The 25163-nt window shown below is 39.6% G+C and overlaps 1 protein-coding gene across 1 annotated transcript; it reads left to right on the forward strand.

The window, feature by feature from the left end:
- Positions 1–1062: 1062 nt before the first annotated feature.
- Positions 1063–24436, forward strand: LOC121889905 (cell wall protein DAN4-like). The gene is made up of 8 exons (XM_042402137.1): positions 1063–1067; positions 20594–20855; positions 20968–21032; positions 21140–21324; positions 21854–22098; positions 22725–22786; positions 22881–23029; positions 23124–24436. Exons 1-8 carry the CDS (start codon positions 1063–1065, stop codon positions 23210–23212), a joined length of 1062 nt encoding a protein of 353 aa, XP_042258071.1. The 3' UTR covers positions 23213–24436.
- The last annotated feature ends 727 nt before the right edge of the window (positions 24437–25163 follow it).

Genomic DNA, 25163 nt, shown 5'->3' on the forward strand with positions numbered 1-25163 from the left:
ATAGAAGATAAAAGACTTGTGTAGACTTGTGGTCAAACTTTAACATAGAAGCCCGCCTGCCAAATGAAGTTGCTATGTGACCTACAGTTGGTAAGTAATTCATGATGTCATTATAATGTATTTAACGGTTTAAAAGTTGACACTAGATGGTATAAACCTCATGGCAAAAGCTAACAATATAAATTTACTTATGTTGGAAAGAATGTCCCCTGTCTTCTTCTTCTCCACAAGTTTTATAAACTCTGAACTACACTTCTCACATGGCTGCCAGGATCCTGTCACACTTTCAACGACTTCTTTGTATAGCCATACTCAAAGGTGACAAATGCAAAATGCCCTAAAATAAACAAAAAACAATGTAAGTTAGCATGTCATTCTTCTAAACAATACATTTTGCAAGAAAACAAGATATCTCCTATGATGCTGATATAAAACCCGCTCTTGAAAATGTCATGTTTTCATTGGCATTATGTTTGCTTTTTCAGTGCATTTAGAATTAAACTCTTTAAACTATGTTTAACGTCACTGTAATGAATTTCATTTTACCAATATAATTCCAATGTTCCAATCATTAGAATCCCATCTATAAAAGGGCGGGCAAGAGAAATTAGACTTCAGTCAATGTTAAGACTATCTTTGCTGGGATCCAGAGGTGGAAATAATGAATTACATTTACTGTTGTTACTGTAAGAAAGTTTTTTTTTGGGTACTTGTACTTTTTTGAGTATATTTAAAAATCAGTGATTTTACTTTTACTTAAGTGCTTTTTATCTCAAGTATTGTACATTTGAAGTTGCATCTGTTACAGAGTAAACACAAAGTCACATGAAAAAGTCCTGATAAGCCGTGTGAGAATGGAATAAAAGAGAGTCGCTGGTGTATCAGCAGCCTCAGGAGGGCAGAGAGGTGACACTGCACTCTGGTGACACTCTGGAAAACATACATGTTGACTGGGTACGTTCACCGGCCGAGTGTCAGGGGGTCACACCTGGGCCGGGCCTAGCAGATTGTGAACAGTACAATGACACACAATAATGCAATAAAATAAAGAATGACGTAATCATGGGGTATGGTTAGCATTATCATACTTTGGCATAGTTTAAAAAAAGGTCGTATTTACCTTAATTAATCAATGATTTATTGCACCACCCGGTGAGTACGCTAAGTGACTGTGGTATATTTTTAATTGATAATCAGTTGTATACACAGGCTGCAAAGTGTCTGCAAAGTGCTGTCTATAGAAATGACATTTATTGTTGATTTGGACATGATTTAATGCAATGTATTTGGTAGCCTAAAGGTGGTCCAGTTAAAAAATGTAATGTAGTAACATTTACTCAGAGTACATTTCAACCGACTTACTTTTTACTTTTATCTGAGCTCATTTTTACACAAGTACTATTACTTGAGTAAAGGATAAGAATGAATAGATTTTTCCATACTGCTCTATGGGACCCTAACGAAAGCAACACAACAATTAAAAAACTGTAATTGGACAGTCACTATCCTTTAATTATTCAGCATGAAGTTAAAAGTAAAAAATAATAGCAATAAAAATAAAAATTAACTCACCACCCACCTCTGGGAAACATGTTTATTCACTTTACATGGAGCTAAAATTAATATCAAATTATGTTTAATGTTCACAGAATCAGTTAGTGTCTGTTTATGAGAAATCATAAATGATCTTTTAGAAGGAGTAGGTAGATGTTTACCGGTAAGCTCGGCTCCATTAAATTTAACAATATGTTTATGGAGGTTTTCCTCCAACAGAAGGAAACAGTTGAAGACTTTATCTGATGATTTTAAACTACATTTAACCAATAAAAATGATTACTGTTACATATGTTTCGGATGCAGGACTTTTCTTTCATAAATTTGTTTCACAACATGACACTTAACGTCACAAACTAAACTAGCTGACAGGACAGTAATCGTTGCTTAGCATAATGTTAGCAACATATAAATACAATGGGAAATCCCATAGAAATATGGCAAAGCTAGCAGAGATAGCGTTACACTATATAACTTAAAACAATTACTAGATGTGTACACAAAACGGTCTTTATGAACCCATAATAACTTTTAAGATGTAACAAGAACATTACCAAATAAACAAACATGACAAGGGAGCCTTGAATCAAAACATGACATGCGTTAATGCATACTTGCATAATGCATAATGTCATACTCTTGACGGTTACACAACTATGTGTAAGAAGTTGAAAACTTACCTGCAACTTCATCACTCATCAACTTCAGCTAATGTAGTCAACTCTAAAGTTAAGGGTCCAAATAGGGGTCATGTGCCACCACCTGCTGACGTTTGTATGTTATTCGGTCACTCGTGCAGTCGACCACCAATCAGTGAAGCTGAAGTGAAGTGACAGTGTACATGACCAATATGACATTAATTGGCACTGCGCGCTTTTTTGTCTGAGCCAGCCTTTCTCTGAGCTCGCTCTCTGCACCTGCTAACTTACTCCAGGCTGAATGAGGAGTAACACTGGGGTCCCTGAGACAAAACTGAGATATATTTGAGAAGAATCATGGGGTCATAGGAGTCATAGCCTAGTTTTCTTTGAGCTCTTTCTCTGATCTCATGGTCCCATGTTCAGGAGACTTAAATTAGACTTATTTAAGATAATTTAGAGATCTTTTGTTTTGATCAGAGTAAGACATAAATGAGATTATAAGTGTTTGTTTCTCCTGAGTTGAATTTGAGAAGTAGGAGAAAAAGCCTTTGGTCTCACCTTAGTCTTAAAAATAGCTAATTTGTATCTAGGAGAAATGAAAGAAACAACTATGAGATCTCTTCTTGGATTTTGCTTTCCTATGGGAAGACCTGTTCAGCTGCACCAGGCTGCTTGCCAAAAACTGACCAATTTCACCTTTTGAAAGAAATCGGTGTTAAGCAATTAACAAAGGGTTATTAAAAGCTTGCGGAAATAAAAGTTTGCTCTGACCTACATCTGAAATAGGTTACCAAGTTTCGCTGAGTGGAGATAGCTTAATGGATTGTTGTCAGTGAAGACCAAACACTTGTGCTCCAACAGATACTCCTTGAACTTCTCTGTCATTGTCCACTTGAGTACCAGGAATTCCAACTTCATGGAACTATAGTTGGTCATGTTTCTCTCAGTGGGCTGGATGCCTCAGCATGCGTAAGCTACAGGCCTAACGCCACCTCTGTTTCCTGGGAAGGGACAGCCCCGAGGCAACTATGGTTAGCGTCAATCTCCAAAATGAAAGGGCGTGAAAAGTCTTTGTAGGCCAGCACCAGGGCAGAGAGCAACCTTGCCTTTAAGGCCTCGAAGCTCTGTTTACACTAAGCTGTCCATACAGAACCTGTCCTGACCCTCTCTTGGACCTGGTGCCATCTACATCTGGTTGTAAAATTCACAGAGGAAGATTCCCTGAAAACCATCCTCATACAAGGTGTGTCTGAGAGGAACACAATTAGCAAGATCGCAACTTGTGTTAGGGACTAATGCTGAAAATGTGTTGTTTATTTTCAAGAGAACTTGAACAAGAGAGAAATATAAAGACAGGAAAATTGGTCTTGATTGATTGATAGCGCTCTTTATTATATCATGGTAAGTACTGTATTAGTCCTGTTTGGTTAATTTTGATATTGAAATAATTCACCAGTCCTAAAAGATGTTAATTATTTTGCCCATTACAGGGTTTGGTTGACACACAGACCCTCATGTCACAGCCAAATGCAGAGACTGTAGGCAAGGTGTGGAGGTAAAAAAACAGGCTGGGGAGGAGTACAGGAACACAGCAGAAAATCCAAAACCCAGAAAACACAAACCTCTTAATACCTAAGACTGAGTAAGCTGTGTGAGTGCAGACTGAAATAAAAACAAAGACAAACTAACCAATAAAGGCAACTTAATATCATGCCAGATAGTCTTTTAGAGAAACAACTCAATTCAGCCCTCTCCAGCACAGTCCAGTCTTATCATAAACTTAAACTTAAGCTTTGTGCTAAAAGTGCCGACCTACACATTCTATTCTATAGGCGTTACATACAGAAAAATGTGTGAATACTATTGGATATTCATTCATTCATTCAACATTTATTTATAGTCAATTTGAGTCAATTACAAAAGCAAAAAAAGGAAAAACAACAACAAAGAGATATATTAACAGAGGAAAGGCAATACCACAATTAGCTAGTTAAAGCCATTAAAACATTCTGATTAGGGAAAGTAATTTGATAGATGAATTAAGATAATTAAAATGTAAAATAAAATACAGTAATGTAAAAACCCTAAAAGTTGTCAATTTGACAATTGATAATAGATTAAATGATTAATGATTAATAAATAACCAGTAATAAATATTGGAACTATGTTTATATATTCAGTGCAGATACAGTCTGTCTTTGCAGTTAGCTGACTGCTTGCACATGTGCAGATGAGCCAAGTGTGTCTTCTGCTACTGAAAAGTGTGTGTTTGTGCTGTACCAACTCCTACTCAGTGCTCCTGGTACTGAGTCCCCCCTCCTAAGCACACCTAAGCACACAACACTTTTGCTGACAGGGCATCCCCCGACCTTCTTTTCATTGAATTGAAGGTTGTTGGGGGTTTTTTGTGTGTGTGGGAACCGGATTTTTGGTCCACACAAAATTTTTGGTCCCCACGCTATGACTGTGCCAGCTTACGGACCCCACTATGTGATAAAGACAAACACACACACAAACTCGTTTTTCTATCTTTGTGGGGATTTTTACTGAAACACACACACACACATACAAACACACAAACCGTCTCCACCTTCAAAATAACACGCACACACACACAATTGAGATCTGTTTCTTTCTGTTTTAACTGTTAAGAAATTCAAACCTTAAAGTTCTTGTACAGTAAATCCAGTTCAATGCGCAGTGTGACTAAAGATTGTCAACTACATGAATTTTAAATTCTATATTATGAACAATCGTACAGTTATCTGAACAGATTACAGAATATTTTGTTGCTCAGCTTGTGTGTTGCAATGATGACATTCAGAAAACCACACATAAAACATTGAGAAGACCTGCAGACGTGTATTTGAATGAAACTGACAATACGTGTTAAACTTTACTTTAGTCTAATATTGATTATGGTGGGGGTTCTTGCACATATATATTTGGTAATATGCAAGAAACAAAACACATGATGACTGCTAGTTTGATCTGTGACTATATAGACAAAACTATCTGATAAAGTGACAAAATATGTTTGCTATGTTTATTGATAGCCCAGCTTTATTTGGCTAACGTTAGGTTATGCTAGACAGTAATACATATTGCTAACTTATAAATGGGAGGAACAAATTACCATTCTGTTGCAGATTGAGAGGAACGAGGTTGATTGTCAGGTAGGTCAGTGTCTTCTGGCTCAGAATTGGATTCTGGCTCTGATGGCTCAAACATGTAGGGATGTGTAGGCAGAAGAAAGTTGCTAGAAGAAGTAGCATCCATTTGTCAGGTCATAGTGGTGGTATTTGATTGACAGTTGACAGTTGACTGGGGCGTGGTTTCAGGGCATTCAAGTGCTGCCCAGCGTTTGAGAGCAGAGACAACGGCTTGATTTTTCACAATTTTGAAGCCTAATTTTATATACTTGACGATTTTTTTAATCATTCAAATTTGGCAGGGTTGTTAATAACACACTTCTCTGTGGTGTGTCAAACTCAGAAAACATATTTATTGTTGCTTTACACAGACTTTAAGTTGTTTCAGGATGCAGTTCATCTGTCTGATATTAATACAAAGAATTTCTTCTCTCACAGTTTTAAGGCATTTTATTTCTTCTTCCAGCTTTGGCAGCTTATATCATTTGCCTTTCCACTGTTTCAGCAACATGTTTCAGCTCTCTGTTTCAGCTTCTTCAGCTGATGCACTTCAACTCCTAGCTCCAGTTTTACATTTGAGCCTCCAAGTTTTCAAAACAATTCATTTCAGTTTATATCAGCTGATTTTTCAGCCATTTTCAGCATTGCTTCAGCAATTTCTTTCAGCTTTAAGCTTTCAATGTATTTCAGCTTTCATCAACAATATACAGCTTTCATCAACAATATACAATAGGACTACAATATACAATAACATATTAAAATCATAAATCTTATATTATATTACAAATAATATATTACATTTTTTTAATGCCTGTAGTCCTCACAATTGTGCTGTGGTTACCTTTCTGGTAGACTGGTAATTAATGCCTTACAACTGACTCATGAATACATGACGTGGTGTGCTTTTCAGTACGATCTTATTGTTCTAGACGTGTTTAGGTGTGGACTTTGATTGATCTTTCACTATGTTTTGTTGACGTATGTGTGTCTTGGTGTATACCGACCTGCCAGAAAGGAATTTCACTATCTGTGAATGTAACAATGGTAAATTTGGATTGAGTTCTCTTGAAACACCATGACATTTCCTTCCCTTTGTATCCCTGTACTACCATGCTTTTGAAAAGAATGGTTTATTGTTTGACTGCAACAATGATCCCAGGCCAACTATGTATTTGTCAACTGTGAAATAAGCTAATAAAATATTCTAATAATAAAGTCAAACCTTTTTTTTTGTGTAAAAATAAATGTCCATTTGCTTACTTTTTTGTCAGTTTAAGTTGAGTTTTGAGTTTTACATTAGCTGTGTGGGTATGTAAAATTCTTTATGCAAGTGCTGCAATAGCCATGCGTTTCTACATCACAGAGTTAAAATTGTGTGGTTAGTTGTGTAAGCCACAATGTTAGTAAAAGTGCCAAGAAACCCCAACTTCTAGTAATAATGTGTGGAAATTCATACTTTTTGATGGTAGTCATCCCTGCAGTATAATCACATTATACATATTATACAGTGGTAATTAATCATAAATATTTTGTCAATATCAACCAGCTCAACCTGTGTAAGAGAATAAATAATACACACCCAGTTTGTTCACCCAAGTGGAATGCATTAACAATAGTGCTCACAATTGTCTAGGGAGTGAACGACTTTTTTTTATTCATTGATATGTAAAAACATTTCAACAAAATTCATGACCCACCTGGAACGTCACCTCCCTTTAGTTTACAGCGATATAAATAAAAGACCTCAACAAATGTGGCAACAGAAGACCAGAGAAGCAGCAGGGTAGTAAATAAGGAGCTAACATTATTTATTCATATTTATACATTATTCTAAAAAACATTATTGACTATTACTCGGGGTAAGTACATTTTTGTGTCTATATTTTTATTAAATTGTAAATTATACTTCACTATAATGTATATTTGATTGCATATTATGTATTGTTTTGGCAATTTCTCGTGAAATCATGCTTCATAAGCTTACTTTCAGCTGTTATTTTTGCTCCTTATCCTATTTTGATTTCATCCATCCTTGAGCTTTAATGAAAGAATATTAATGCAATACCGTATTGGTTATTGGATGAATCTCTTTTGCTTGCCCCTCTCCAAAGTGAGGGGTCAAAGTCTGCTAGTTGCACACCTGTAGCTGGTAGCACTTTAACAGTTGAACTGATTGAGTGTTTAATGGAAGTCTCCTCATTCAGCGCACAGGTAAATAACTGTAATAAAACTATGTCCTAAATGTGTTAGTTTTGCATTTTAAAATACTTGACCACACTGATGCATATTTCAGCCAAAGAATAAAACAAACTTTAACCTTTCATTAAATTGCAGTGTAAAATATTTTCCACACTGAGATTACATACAAGCTTGAAGCAGGTGTTAAAGGCTGCATTGTACACCAAATGGCTCTACTATTCTGTATTACTATACTTAGTATGTACTATACTATTCTTTTTTCCTTGTTTTATCCTGCCCTAGTGTGTCACATCAGTGTCAAGGTTAACAAAATTATGTAAAAGGAAATGTAGTTTTGATGACATTCAACTCTAGTGTTTATATCCAACAACATGAAATCAAATTCTCAATTAACTCTTAAAAAAACAAAACCAGGTTTATTGAGAATAATTGTGGTTAAGAACCTAAAACTACAACAAGTGCTGTAACTGTGTGTAAGTGCTGATATTGATTTAATTTTTATTTAATCTCCATTTTAAATTAAGTTAGTTAAAACTGTATTCAGAGAAATCCCTCGAACTTTGGCTGCATTAAAATGTTAATTTTTAACATATTGTCATTTCTACACATCTGTAGAACATCTTTCAGATGTAACATTGTGGCACTTGAAATGACATGAAATCATTACTTTTGCATCCGTATGTGTATTTAGCATAAAGAATTTTTATATCAAAGCATTTTAGTTGAGATTTGTATACCACTTTATGTCAACAACATCTTCATTTGATTTAATACCTGATTGACTGAGCAGTAAGATAAATAAAACAAATGGGCAGAGGGTGTCCTTTTTTTGAGTTTGTCTGTAGGAAAATTAGGGGTAATACCCCACAAATTATGTGCATTTATATAACAATGAACCAATAATTGACTAATATTATAATTATTAGCTGTGTGAAATAGAAGCTGTAAAATGTTATGCACACTACAGTGGTTGTAATTGCTTAATGTTTGACCTCTTCCCTTGGTTATTATGACAAAACTGTAATTTGTCAAAAAAAGAAATTGATTTCTAATGTCAAAACAATATAAAGATTTAAAATAAAACCAAAGATTTGCATGAATTTGTATTAACGTAATTGCTAATCACTCTACATCATAGTATCCTTCAAAAGGCCTTTTGGCAGTACTAAAAGAAAAAAAGATGAATATCTAAGAAAATCCATTAAAATATAACCGTTCTCTGCAAATGTTCTTTCTGCCTAGACTCAGCCCAAAGTAAATACCATGGTTAATTTCCATATATCACTAATATCTGTCTCGTCTTAGATATATGAGTTAAATGTCACAAACTCTTCAAAAATTTAAAGATTTTACAGTATCTATAGGTGTAGCTATATTCTACAGAACTGTTTTATGGCTGACTTTTTGAACTGCCAACATTAATACAAGTGTCATCTCAAGTAGGTCTTCCAGTTTCAGGGCTCTGGTATTGTGCATGGTGTCTCACTTTGATTAATCTTTGTCAAATCATGTGGAAGTCGATGAGAAACATGAGATATTAAAACATAATTATTATTACACTCTGAGCCTGAAGAGCAGAAACTGACCACAGAAACTGAACTCTGAATGAAATAGGCAAGAGGAACTCTTATTTTGATTGAATCATCCATTAACAACACTTTTCCTGCATGCATTTACAAAATATACGAGTTTCATTTACAGATTCTTTGAAAGAAAAAAATTCTCCAGACACTTTTAATTATCACTGCAGATTAAACATTAATTTTTATCCAAATGTTAGGTGTTTATGTGCTGCTTTTGTGAGTGAGTCACTGTGTTGTCAAATTTTTCAGGTTGCAGGGCAGACACAATGGGTGTTGGACCAATCTTATCAACTTTACTGGTGCTTACACGTAAGATAGTGATTCCTGTAATAAAAAATGAAGATTTCCTTTGTGTCCTGAAAAAATAAATTGTGTGTAACAACAGATTCTATTCTTTGCCAATAGTGGCCAATCAACTTTCTATGACACCAGCTGCGGCACAAACGTCCTCAACTGTTAAACCAACAACAACAATCACTGGACTCACAACAACTGGGGGTTCAACTACAACTGAGGGATCAACCACACCAGCTGGTGGTTCTACCACAACTGGAAGTTCAACTACAACAGACGGATCGACAACAGCTGGTGGATCTACAACAACCGAAAGTTCCACTACAACTGGAGGATCAACAATTACAACTTCGGGGTCTACCACAACTGGAGGTTCAATTACAACTGAGGGATCAACAAAAACTGGTGGGTCTACCACAACCGAAAGTTCAACTACAACTGAGGGATCAAAAACAACAGCTGGTGAGTCTACCACAACTGGAAGTTCAACTACAACTGAGAGATCAACAACTACAACTGCAGTATCTACCACAACTGGAAGCACAACTACAACTGAAGGATTAACAACAACAACTGCAGGATCTATCACAACTGGAAGTTCAACTACAACTGAGAGATCAACAAAAACAACTGCAGGGTCTACCACAACTGGAAGCACAACTACACCTGAAGGATTAACAACAACAACAACTGCGGGATCTACCACAACTGGAAGTTCAACTACAACTGAGGAATTAACAACAACAGCTGGTGGGTCTACCACAACTGAAAGTTCAACTACAACTGAGGGATCAACAACAACTGCAGGGTCTACCACAACTGAAAGCTCAACTACAACTGAGGGACCAACAACAACTACTACAGGATCTACCACAACTGTAAGTTCAACTACAACTGACGGATTAACAACAACTACTGCAAGATCTACCACAACTGGAAGTTCAACTACAACTGAGGGATCAACAACAACAGCTGGTGGGTCTACCACAACTGAAAGTTCAACTACAACTGAGGGATCAACAACAGCTGGTGGGTCTACCACAACTGGAAGTTCAACTACAACTGAGGGATCAACAACAACTGCAGGGTCTACCACAACAGAAAGCTCACCTACAACTGAGGGATCAACAACTACAACTGCAGGATCTACCACAACTGGAAGTTTAACTACAACTGAGGGATTAACAACAACAGCTGGTGCGACTACCACAACTGAAAGTTCAACTACAACTGAGGGATCAACAACAACAGGTGGTGAGACTACCACAACTGGAAGTTCAACTACAACTGAGGGATCAACAACTACAACTGCAGGATCTACCACAACCGGAAGTTCAACTGCAACTGAGGAACTAACAACAACAGCTGGTGGGTCTACCACAACTGAAAGTTCAACTACAACCAAGGGATCAACAACAACCGCAGGGCCTACGACAACTGAAAGCTCTACTACAACTGACAGATTAACAACTACAGCTGGTGACGTTACCACAACTGAAAGTTCAACTACAACTGAGGGATCAACAATAACGACTGCAGGGTCTACCACAACTGAAAGTTCAACTACAACTGACGTATCAACAACTACAACTGCAGGATCTACCACAACTGGAAGTTCAACTACAACTGAGGGATTAACAACAACCGCAGGGCCTACGACAACTGAAAGCTCAACTACAACTGACAGATTAACAACTACAGCTGGTGACGTTACCACAACTGAAAGTTCAACTACAACTGAGGGATCAACAATAACGACTGCAGGGTCTACCACAACTGAAAGTTCAACTACAACTGACGTATCAACAACTACAACTGCAGGATCTACCACAACTGGAAGTTCAACTACAACTGAGGGATTAACAACAACTACTGCAGGATCTACCACGACTGGAAGTTCAACTACAACTGAGGGATTAACAACAACAGCTGGTGCGTCTACCACAACTGAAAGTTCAACTGCAACTGAGGGATCAACAACAACAGGTGGTGAGACTACCACAACTGGAAGTTCAACTACAACTGAGGAACTAACAACAACGGCTGGTGGGTCTACCACAACTGAAAGTTCAACTACAACTGAGGGATCAACAACAACCGCAGGGCCTACGACGACTGAAAGCTCAACTACAACTGAGAGATTAACAACTACAACTGGTGACTTTACCACAACCGGAAGTTCAACTACAACTGAGGGATCAACAACGACAGCTGGTGGGTCTACCACAACTGAAAGTTCAACTACAACTGAGGGATCAACAACAACGACTGCAGGGTCTACCACAACTGGAAGTTCAACTACAACTGAGGGATTAACAACAACTACTGGAAGATCTACCACAACTGGAAGTTCAACTACAACTGAGGGATTAACAACAACTACTGCAAGATCTACCACAACTGGAAGTTCAACTACAACTGAGGGATCAACAACAACAGCTGGTGGGTCTACCACAACTGAAAGTTCAACTACAACTGAGGGATCAACAACAGCTGGTGGGTCTACCACAACCGGAAGTTCAACTACAACTGAGGGATCAACAACAACTGCTGGGTCTACCACAACAGAAAGCTCACCTACAACTGAGGGATCAACAACTACAACTGCAGGATCTACCACAACTGGAAGTTTAACTACAACTGAGGGATTAACAACAACAGCTGGTGCGACTACCACAACTGAAAGTTCAACGACAACTGAGGGATCAACAACAACAGGTGGTGAGACTACCACAACTGGAAGTTCAACTACAACTGAGGGATCAACAACTACAACTGCAGGATCTACCACAACCGGAAGTTCAACTGCAACTGAGGAACTAACAACAACAGCTGGTGGGTCTACCACAACTGAAAGTTCAACTACAACCAAGGGATCAACAACAACCGCAGGGCCTACGACAACTGAAAGCTCAACTACAACTGACAGATTAACAACTACAGCTGGTGACGTTACCACAACTGAAAGTTCAACTACAACTGAGGGATCAACAACAACAGCTGGTGGCTCTACCACAACTGAAAGTTCAACTACAACTGAGGGATCAACAATAACAACTGCAGGGTCTACCACAACTGAAAGTTCAACTACAACTGACGTATCAACAACTACAACTGCAGGATCTACCACAACTGGAAGTTCAACTACAACTGAGGGATTAACAACAACTACTGCAGGATCTACCACAACTGAAAGTTCAACTACAACTGAGGGATTAACAACAACAGCTGGTGCGTCTGCCACAACTGAAAGTTCAACTGCAACTGAGGGATCAACAACAACAGGTGGTGAGTCTACCACAACTGGAAGTTCAACTACAACTGAGGAACTAACAACAACAGCTGGTGGGTCTACCACAACTGAAAGTTCAACTACAACTGAGGGATCAACAACAACCGCAGGGCCTACGACGACTGAAAGCTCAACTACAACTGAGAGATTAACAACTACAACTGGTGACTTTACCACAACCGGAAGTTCAACTACAACTGAGGGATCAACAACCACAACTGAAGGATCTACCACAACTGGAAGTTCAACTACAACTGAGGGATTAACAACAACTACTGCAGGATCTACCACAACTGAAAGTTCAACTACAACTGAGGGATCAACAACAACAGGTGGTGAGTCTACCACAACTGGAAGTTCAACTACAACTGAGGGATCAACCACTACAAATGCAGGATCTACCACAACTGAAAGTTCAACTACAACTGAGGGATCAACAACAACCGCAGGGCCTACGACGACTGAAAGCTCAACTACAACTGAGAGATTAACAACTACAACTGGTGACTTTACCACAACTGGAAGCACAACTACAACTGAAGGATTAACAACCACAACTGCAGGATCTACCACAACTGGAATTTCAACTACAACTGAGGAACTAACAACAACAGCTGGTGGGTCTACCACAACTGGAAGTTCAACTACAACTGAGGAACTAACAACAACAGCTGGTGGGTCTACCACAACTGAAAGTTCAACTACAACTGAGGGATCAACAACAACCGCAGGGCCTACGACGACTGAAAGGTCAACTACAACTGAAAGATTAACAACTACAACTGGTGACTTTACCACAACCGGAAGTTCAACTACAACTGAGGGATCAACAACGACAGCTGGTGGGTCTACCACAACTGAAAGTTCAACTACAACTGAGGGATCAACAACAACGACTGCAGGGTCTACCACAACTGGAAGTTCAACTACAACTGAGGGATTGACAACAACTACTGGAAGATCTACCACAACTGGAAGTTCAACTACAACTGAGGAACTAACAACAACAGCTGGTGGGTCTACCACAACTGAAAGTTCAACTACAACTGAGGGATCAACAACAACCGCAGGGCCTACGACAACTGAAAGCTCAACTACAACTGAGAGATTAACAACTACAGCTAGTGACTTTACCACAACTGGAAGTTCAACTACAACTGAGGGATCAACAACCACAACTGCAGGATCTACCACAACTGGAATTTCAACTACAACTGAGGAACTAACAACAACAGCTGGTGGGTCTACCACAACTGAAAGTTCAACTACAACTGAGAGATTAACAACAACAGCTGGTGACTTTACCACAACCGCAAGTTCAACTACAACTGAGGGATCAACAACAACGACTACAGGGTCTACCACAACTAAAAGTTCAACTACAACTGAGGGATCAACAACAACTGCAGGGTCTACCACAACTGAAAGCTCAACTACAACTGAGGGATCAACAACCACAACTGAAGGATCTACCACAACTGGAAGTTCAACTACAACTGAGGGATTAACAACAACTACTGCAGGATCTACCACAACTGAAAGTTCAACTACAACTGAGGGATCAACAACAACAGGTGGTGAGTCTACCACAACTGGAAGTTCAACTACAACTGAGGGATCGACAACTACAACTGCAGGATCTACCACAACTGAAAGTTCAACTACAACTGAGGGATCAACAACAACCGCGGGGCCTACGACGACTGAAAGCTCAACTACAACTGAGAGATTAACAACTACAACTGGTGACTTTACAACAACCGGAAGTTCAACTACAACTGAGGGATCAACAACACCTGGTGGGACTACCACAACTGAAAGTTCAACTACAACTGAGGGATCAACAACACCTGGTGGGACTACCACAACTGAAAGTTCAACTACAACTGAGGGATCAACAACACCTGGTGGGACTACCACAACTGGAAGTTCAACTACAACTGAGGTATTAACAACAATAGCTGGTGCGTCTACCACAACTGAAAGTTCAACTACAACTGAGGGATCAACAACAACCGCAGGGCCTACGACAACTGACAGCTCAACTACAACTGAGAGATTAATAACTACAGCTGGTGACTTTACCACAACCGGAAGTTCAACTACAACTGAGGGATCAACAACAACAGGTGGTGAATCTACCACAACTGGAAGTTCAACTACAACTGAGGGATCAACAACTACAACTACAGGATCTACCACAACTGGAAGTTCAACTACAACTGAGGAACTAACAACAACAGCTGGTGGGTCTACCACAACTGAAAGTTCAACTACAACTGAGGGATCAACAACTGCAGGGCCTACGACAACTGACAGCTCAACTACAACTGAGAGATTAACAACTACAGCTGGTGACTTTACCACAACCGGAAGTTCAACTACAACTGAGGGATCAACAACAACACCTGGTGGGTCTACCACAACTGAAAGTTCAACTACGACTGAGGGATCAACAACAATGACTGCAGGGTCTACCACAACTAAAAGTTCAACTACAACTGAGGGATCAACAACAACTGCAGGGCCTACCACAACTGAAAGCTCAACTACAACTGAGGGATCAACAACTACAACTGCAGGATCTACCACAACTGGAAGTTCAACTACAACTGAGGGATTAACAACAACTACTGCAGGATCTACCACAACTGGAAGTTCAACTACAACTGAGGAACTAACAACAACAGCTGGTGGGTCTAGCACAACTGAAAGTTCAACTACAACTGAGGGATCAACAACTACAGCTAGTGAGTCTACCACAACCGAAAGTTCAACTACGACGGAGGGATCAACAACAACAACTGCAGGGTCTACCACAACTGAAAGCTCAACTACAACTGAGGGATCAACAACTGCAGCTGGTGAGTCTACCACAACTGGAAGCTCAACTACAACTAAGGGAACAACAGCTGGTGGGTATACCTTAACTGAAAGTTCAACTACAACTGAGGGATCAACAACAACAACTGCAGGGTCTACCACAACTGAAAGTTCAACTACAACTGAGGGATCGACAACTACAGCTGGTGAGTCTACCACAACTGAAAGTTCAACTACGACTGAGGGATCAACAACAACAACTGCAGGGCCTACCACAACCGGAAGCTCAACTACAACTGAGGGATCAACAACAACTGCAGGGTCTACCACAACTGAAAGCTCAGCTACAACTGAGGGATCAACAACTACAGCTGGTGAGTCTACCACATCTGAACATTCAACTACAACTGAGGGATCAACAACAACAACTGCAGGGTCTACCACAACTGAAAGTTCAACTACAACTGAGGGATCAACAACAACTGCAGGGTCTACCACAATTGAAAGCTCAACGACAACTGAGGGATCAACAACTACAGCTGGTGAGTCTATCACAACTGAAAGTCCAACTACGACTGAGGGATCAACAACAACAACTGCAGGGTCTACCACAACTGAACATTCAACTACAAATGAGGGATCAACAATTACAGGTGGTGAGTCTATCACAACTGGAAGTCCAACTACGACTGAGGGATCAACAACAACAACGGCAGGGTCTACCACAACCGGAAGCTCAACTACAACTGAGGGATCAACAGCTGGCGGGTCTACCACAACTGAAAGTTCAACTACAACTGAGGGATCAACAACGACAATTGCAGGGTCTATCACAACTGATCATTCAACTACGACTGAGGGATCGACAACAACAGCTGGTGCGTCTACCACAACTGAAAGTTCAACTGCAACTGAGGGATCAACAACTACAGCTGGTGAGTCTACCACAACTGGAAGCTCAACTACAACTAAGGGAACAACAGCTGGTGGGCCTACCACAACTGAAAGTTCAACTACAACTGAGGGATCAACCACAACAACTGCGGGGTCTACTACAACTGAAAGCTCAACTACAACTGAGGGATCAACAACTACAGGTAGTGAGTCTACCACAACTGAAAGTTCACCTACGATGGAGGGATCAACAACAACAACTGCAGGGTCTACCACAACTGAAAGCTCAACTACAACTGAGGGATCAACAACTACAGCTGGTGAGTCTACCACAACTGGAAGCTCAACTGCAACTAAGGGAACAACAGCTGGTGGGTCTACCTTAACTGAAAGTTCAACTACAACTGAGGGATCAACAACAACAACTGCAGGGTCTACCACAACTGAAAGTTCAACTACAACTGAGGGATCGACAACTACAGCTGGTGAGTCTACCACAACTGGAAGTTCAACTATGACTGAGGGATCAACAACAACAACTGCAGGGTCTACCACAACCGGAAGCTCAACTACAACTGAGGGATCAACAACAACTGCAGGGTCTACCACAACTGAAAGCTCAACTACAACTGAGGGATCAACAACTACAGCTGGTGAGTCTACCACAACTGAACATTCAACTACAACTGAGGGATCAACAACTACAGGTGGTGAGTCTATCACAACTGGAAGTGCAACTACGACTGAGGGATCAACAACAACAACCGCAGGGTCTACCACAACCGGAAGCTCAACTACAACTGAGGGATCAACAGCTGGTGGGTTTACCACAACTGAAAGTTCAACTACAACTGAGGGATCAACAACGACAATTGCAGGGTCTATCACAACTGATCATTCAACTACGACTGAGGGATCAACAACTACAACTGTAGGGTCTACCAGAACTGAAAGCTCAACTACAACTGAGGGATCAACAACAACAACTGCAGGGTCTAGCACAACTGAACATTCAACTACAACTGAGGGATCAACAACTACAGCTGGTGAGTCTATCACAACTGAAAGTCCAACTACGACTGAGGGATCAACAACAACAACTGCAGGGTCTACCACAACTGAAAGCTCAACTACAACTAAGGGATCAACAACTACAACTGGTGAGTCTATCACAACTGAAAGTCCAACTACAACTGTGGGATCAACAACAACAACTGCAGGATCTACCACAACCGAAAGCTCAACTACAACTGAGGGATCAACAGCTGGTGGGTCTACCACAAATGAAATATCAACTACAACTGCAGGGTCTATCACAACTAAACGTTCAACTACAACTGAGGGATCAACAACTACAATTGAAGGGTCCACCACAACTGAAAGTGCAACTACAACCGAGGGATCAACAACAACAGCTGGTGAGTCTACCAGAACTGGAAGTTCAACTACAACTGAGGGATTGACAACAACAGCTGGTGGTTCTACCACTACTGAAAGTCCAACTACAACTGTGGGATCAACAACAACAACTGCAGGATCTACCACAACCGGAAGCTCAACTACAACTGAGGGATCAACAGCTGGTGGGTCTACCACAAATGAAATATCAACTACAACTGCAGGGTCTATCACAACTAAACGTTCAACTACAACTGAGGGATCAACAACTACAATTGAAGGGTCCACCACAACTGAAAGTGCAACTACAACCGAGGGATCAACAACAACAGCTGGTGAGTCTACCACAACTGGAAGTTCAACTACAACTGAGGGATTGACAACAACAGCTGGTGGTTCTACCACTACTGAAAGATCAACTACAACTGAGGGATCAACAACTACAGCTGCAGGATCTACCACAACTGGAAGTTCACCTACAACTGAGGGATCAACAACAACTGCAGGGTCTACCACAACTGAAAGCTCAACTACAACTGAGGGATCAACAACTACAGCTGGTGAGTCTACCACAACTGAACATTCAACTACAACTGAGGGATCAACAACTACAGGTGGTGAGTCTATCACAACTGGGAGTGCAACTACGACTGAGGGATCAACAACAACAACCGCAGGGTCTACCACAACCGGAAGCTCAACTACAACTGAGGGATCAACAGCTGGTGGGTTTACCACAACTGAAAGTTCAACTACAACTGAGGGATCAACAACTACAGCGGGTGAGTCTACCACAACAGAAAGTTCATCTACACCTTTGGGATCAACAACAACAACTGCAGGGTCTACCACAACTGGAAGTTCAACTACAACTGAGGGATTGACAACAACAGCTGGTGGTTCGACCACAACTGAAAGGTCATCTACAACTGAGGGATCAACAACTACAACTGCAAGGTCTACCACAACTGAAAGTTCAACTACAACAGAGGGATTGACAACAACAACTGGTGTTTCTTCCACAACTAAAAGGTCAACTACAACTGAGAGATCAACAACAGCTGGTGAGTCTACCACAACTGAAAGTTCAACTACAGCTGAGGGATTAACAACTGGTGAGTCCACCACAACAGCTGGTGAGTCCACCACAACAGAAAGTTCAGCTACAACTTTGGGATCAACAACAACAGCTGGTGAGTCCACCACAACAGAAAGTCCAACGACAACTTTGGGATCAACAACTACAACTGGTGCGTCTACCACAACAGAAAGTACAACTACATCTGAGGGATTGACAACAACAGCTGGTGAGTCCACCACAACAGAAAGTTCAACGACAACTTTGGGATCAACAACTACAACTGGTGTGTCTACCACAACTGAAAGTAAAAGTACAACTGAGGGATTGACAACAACAGCTGGTGGTTCAACCATAACTGATGTGCCAACTACGACTGAGGGATCATCAACTACAACTGCAGGGTCTACCACAATTGAAAGTTCAACTACAACTGAGGAATCAACAACAACTGAAGGGTCTACAACAACTGAAAGTTCAAGTACAACTGAGGGATCAACTACAACAGGTGTTGAGTCTACCACAACTGAAAGTTCAACTACAGCAGATGGATTAACAACAACAACTGCAGGGTCTTCCACAACTGGAAGTTCAACTACAACTGTGGTATCGACAACTACAGCTGGTGAGTCTACCACAACTGAAAGTTCAACTACAACTGAGGGATCAACAACAACAATTGCAGGGTCTATCATAACTGACCATTCAACTACAACTGAGGGATCAACAACAACAACTGTAGGGTCTACCAGAACTGAAAGCTCAACTACAACTGAGGGATCAACAACAACAAATGCAGGGTCTACCACAACTGAACATTCAACTACAACTGAGGGATCAACAACTACAGCTGGTGAATCTATCACAACTGAAAGTCCAACTACGACTGAGGGATCAACAATAACAACTGCAGGGTCTACCACAACTGGAAGTTCAAGTACAACTGAGGGATTGACAACAACAGCTGGTGCTTCTACCACAACTGAAATGTCACCTACAACTGAGGGATCAACAACAACAACTGCAGGGTCTACCACAACTGAAAGTTCAATTACAACTGAGGGATCAACAACTACAACTGCAGGGTCTACCACAACTGAAAGTTCAACTACGACTGAGGGATTGACAACAACAACTGCAGGGTCTACCACAACTGGAAGTTCAACTACAACTGAGGGATCGACAACTACAGCGGGTGAGTCTACCACAACCGGAAGTTCAACTACAACTGAGGGATCAACAACTACAACTGCAGGGTCTACAACAACTGAAAGTTCAACTACGACTGAGGGATTGACAACAACAACTGCAGGGTCTCCCACAACAGGAATTTCAACTACAACTGAGGGATCGACAACTACAGCTGGTGAGTCTACCACAACCGGAAGTTCAACTACAAGTGAGGGATCAACAACATCAGCTGGTGGGTCTACCATTACTGAACGTCCAACTACAACTGAGGGATCAACAACAACTGCAGGGTCTACCACAATTGAAAGCTCAACTACAACTGAGGGACCAACAACTACAGCTGGTGTGTTTACCACAACTGGAAGTTCAACTACAACTAGAAGTGAGGGAGCAACAACTACAACTGCAGGGTCTACCGCAACTGAACGTTCAACTACAACTGAGGGATCAACAACAACAACTACACCTGAGGGATCAACAACTCTAACTGCAAGGTCTGCCACAACTGGAAGTTCAACTACAACTGAGGGATCAACAAATATAATTGCAGGGTCTGCAACAACTGGAAGTTCAACTACAACTGAAGGATCAACAGCAACAGTTGCTGTGTCAACTACAACTATTACTACTACTACTGCAGCTCCCAAATCAGCTCTATACAATGTAGAGGCAACCTTGGTCGAATCATTTGTACCAGAACTCAATAATCCCAGCAGTGTACAATATCAAACTCTTGCCAAAAGAGTTGTGGCATTGGTGAGTATAGTTTTTCAGTGTTAGACATGAGTTTTCAGTATTTTTAAATCAAATATAGAGAACAGTGTAATTTTAATTTGTTTATATTTTTCCATCTGATTCCTTCCCACAGTGTGATTTCGTCTACAGGGCAAAATATGGTTTGCTTTTCATCCGCTGTTTTGTCATAGAGTTTAGGTAAGATATAATGATAATAATGACAGAAAATAATGGAATAATTACACATATGCATACGTTTTGCATGTTAATATCATTTGATTAAGAGGTATGCTTTCTTGATACAGACCAGTTGCAGCCACAACACGAGTGGAAAACACTGAAGTAGAACTGGGGATTGAGTTCAATCAAACTGCTTCATCTGCAGAAATACCAGAGGCTGCTGATGTTGTCCAAACCTTAGTAGACTCCGTGTCTAACCCCAACAATACCTTCAACCTCACTGTTGAAACCAACTCCATCCAAATAGTTCGTAAGTAAATTGTTAACCCTACATTTCACTCCACTAGGCATTAGGGCAGGGAAATATACCTGTTGATATCATTTATCAACATATCTGTCACACTGTGTGTGTCATGAGTGTTTAAATGAACTACAACTAATTGTTTAAATTAACATGACAAAGCGATTACTCTGTGAATTCTCCAAAGATGATTTCTGGTATACTGCTAAATTTAATCTGAAAATAACTGTTCAAAGTTTGATGTCCTAAAACAGTTAAGGACAAGGATTTACAGGAATGTGTTCACTTCTAATATCCTTTCTAATGTTTCTATGAAGGTTATTATTGATTACTTTCCTGAACCATTTTTTTAAATGGCGGTGTTGACAAATAACACAGACACTCTGTGTTTTATTTATAATTGCCATGAAGTTAACCGTGACAAACATGCACAAGTCAACAGATATTGTGATGTTTGTTCAAAACAAGGTTCTCTGGTTACCATAATTTGTTTTTTTTTCCATATTTCCTCATCTTATTTCATATTTATTCTTTACAGAAAGAAACACTACATCAAATTCAACTGCAGCCCCCTCTTTAAATACCACTATTACTACAGCTGCTGCAAAAACAACTACCAAGACTGCAACGACTCCTACAACCACCACATCAACTACTACAACTGTTGAGGCAATCACCATAAGGCGGCTGACTTTCAGATCTGCTGGAGAGACATTTACAAGTGACTTGTTGAGTCCATCATCTGCAGCATTTCAAAGTCGAGCCTCACTGATAAAATCAGATGTAAGTCCCTCTCTCTCTACATTTTACAAGATATCTATCAGTGTTTCGCAATACGTAATCTTTTATTTTCATTTGCAAACACATTAATTTATGATTTTCACCTAAAAAATGTAAAATACCCTTAATACCCTTATTTTTTATGAAAATTGTTGTGTTGTGGAATTTGGCTATACCATAAACTACAGAACAACTCTCCCAACTTAATTTTAATTATATACATGTTTCAAAATAGGTCAGTCTAATACAAACACATTTCTTACTAAAATTTAAGTGTAAGTGTTTCAGATACCTCTTAATGGGATGCTAGATTATTTTTTGTCTCACAATGGGAGGAAACTCTGTTTCTTATGGGATGACATTTCATTCCCGGTGGTGAGTTTTCAAAGATAAAATATAATGTAAATCAGTCCACCATATACAGTAAAAATGACATAGATTACACATGTGATAGTCATTAAAGAAACTGGAATTTGGATGAACAGGAAATACAATAGTGTTATTACATATTACAAATGACATGATAATAAAAGGTAGTGAAAAAAGTGTAGAAAACGTGAAGAAACACAAACCATTAAAATGTTGCAAATATGTATGTACTTATAGTTTGTTTGCTTGTATTTCTGCAGCTCAAACCTGTCTACCAAAATACATTCTCTTCATTCCGCTCCTTCACAGTGATTTCATTCAGGTAATTTGATATTATTCTGTTGATAGAATCTTAAAAAATATTGGCCATTAATTCATATGACTAAAACAATATATTTCTGTAATTCCTTTTGCAGTAATGGATCAATCATCAACAACATAGACCTTGGATTTGCATCTACATCTGTTCCTAGTAATACTCAGATTGCAAATGTTTTGGTCAATGCAGCTTCAAATGTCACAGCCTTCAACATTGACACCACATTTATTTCTGTGGATGGTGCAGGTAAGCACTACTGAGAGCTACTTAATCAAAAATATAAAATAATACAGAACTTCTTGTTAAAACAATGTCTCCTTTCCTATCTCAACATTTACAGAAGTTTCAAGTGGAGTAAGCCACAAGACCAGTCTCATCACTGCTTCCTGCCTGGTACTGCTGTCATGGCTACTGTCAAGCCAGCAATAATGTCTCTGCTGACGTCCACATCCATGTGAAATGCCATTTAGAAAACCACTGGTATGAAAAAGGACGTTGTTCCCATTACATCTAATTTTCCATTAGATTTCTGAGGATCTCATTTGTTATATGGCTTGGAAAGAACTTCCAGATATTAAAGTTGGGATGACCCCCCCCCCCCCACAACATGAAATGTATGAAATCTGAAGGATATCCTGTATGATTATCCAGTCACTTATTTATATGTATTTATATTATTATACATGTGTATATTTGCTTTTTGTGGTGATGCTCTGGATTGTGAAGGTAATCTTCTGTAGCCTCTTAACATCCACCCTTTTTCTGGAATTTTCGGCCATTTGACATACCAAAATGGAAAAGCCCATAACAGAAGACAAAACTGTAAGGCCAAAATGCATGTATTAGGCTTCATTTGAAAAGTAACATCTTCTAATTTCTGGAAATGTGCTTGTTTAGCATGTGGCTAAAACACAACCAAAATTACATCAGTTCAAATATGGCTCAAAAAAGTGTTTTTCGTCCTTGTCTATAATGAATGATATTTGAATACCAATAACTAGGACATGCTTCATGCCAGAATTATGCAACTCTCCATATACCTTCTACATCTTGTCAACCACTCCTGTATACAATTCCAGACCTCTAGGCCTAACCTTAAGGGAGCTAGGGAGTTTTTAGTTTGAGGCGTCACTGGTGTCCCCGAACCTCTCCAACACATCTTCAGGTGGCCAAATTGTGCTAGTTGCCTTTACTCATTACTGTGTGATGCTAAGACACTTGCAACTGGCTTAAGCGGGTCGCTGGCGACCCAGATGATGTTAAGAGGTTAACAGCAAGATAGATTATTTTGTGATTTGTATAACCAAATATTATTCAAAATGCTGTAATGTGAACCTTTCTGTTGTCTCCGAATGCATGTAAATAAATTTGCTATTGTATCAAGTAAAACCAACGTTTAAGTTTTATCTGATACAATAGCAAATTTAAAAAGCATAATAAAGCATAGACTGCACAGACGTGTTTTAAAGTGTACAAGTGTCTTAAATTAAATGAAGGAACACATGCTACTTAGAGCAGGCTGCATATTGCAATTTTAACCTATGCATAGACTAGTATCAAAGGTCGTGGTATACATAATATATATGTCAAAACAATGTACAGTCAATTTTCTTATTTATACAAAGTGTATTTATGTAACCATGCACAGCTGTACTCTGGGAGCTCCCTGGTAATTTGTATAATTTCTGTAAGAAACTTTACAATGATCAGAATACAAAATCTTTAAAGAACTGAATCTGTCTCGTGGTGTTTTATCGTCTTTGGTGGAGAAGGTTGATCAGGGAGTGTTTGAGGTCAGAGAGGTGTACTACAAAGCAAGTTCAACATACCCCAGGCTTTCTTTGTGTGAGCTGGCTCGACAAACCCTAAACTCCCGATCAGAGATAAGTGGTATCACAATGGTGGTTATGAACTTTCTTTGCTAACTCAGGTGTTCTGCTTCAGGCTCGGTGCACGTTCCCATAAAAAGGGGCATTTGGCGCATCATTTCACTCCTTTTCTGCACAAAATGGACTGATCGCGTGCCGTCTGTTTCAGTCAGGAGGAACAGATCATTATAACGGAGAGCTATGAAGAATATAAATACATTATCACAGCTAAAAGCAACGTTGTTGTTGCAAATAAGGTGAGCGGGGAATGCTGGCAGAAAATTGCTGATAGTGTAAATTCGTTAATTAAAAAGCTAATTCGTAATTAGTTAATATATTTTTCTTACTACTCAATGCACTCACCCTGCGTCACACATTCAGAGCTCTTAAACTTTAAACATGATGCTGCAGATTTAAACATTATACTCAAGAAGTGCATTTAAGTCTGACCCTGTCCCACAATGAAGGATACGTGGAAATCACTTTAGGTTTTGGCCAAATCAAAGTGAAAT

Source organism: Thunnus maccoyii, chromosome 22 (assembly GCF_910596095.1).
Source record: "Thunnus maccoyii chromosome 22, fThuMac1.1, whole genome shotgun sequence".
Lineage (NCBI taxonomy): Eukaryota > Metazoa > Chordata > Actinopteri > Scombriformes > Scombridae > Thunnus > Thunnus maccoyii.

Coding starts and splice junctions, on each gene's coding strand:
- LOC121889905 (XM_042402137.1), top strand. Junction 21,033..21,139: donor TGTTTTGTCATAGAGTTTAG/GTAAGATATAAT, acceptor TTCTTGATACAG/ACCAGTTGCAGCCACAACAC. Junction 22,787..22,880: donor TTCACAGTGATTTCATTCAG/GTAATTTGATAT, acceptor TTCCTTTTGCAG/TAATGGATCAATCATCAACA.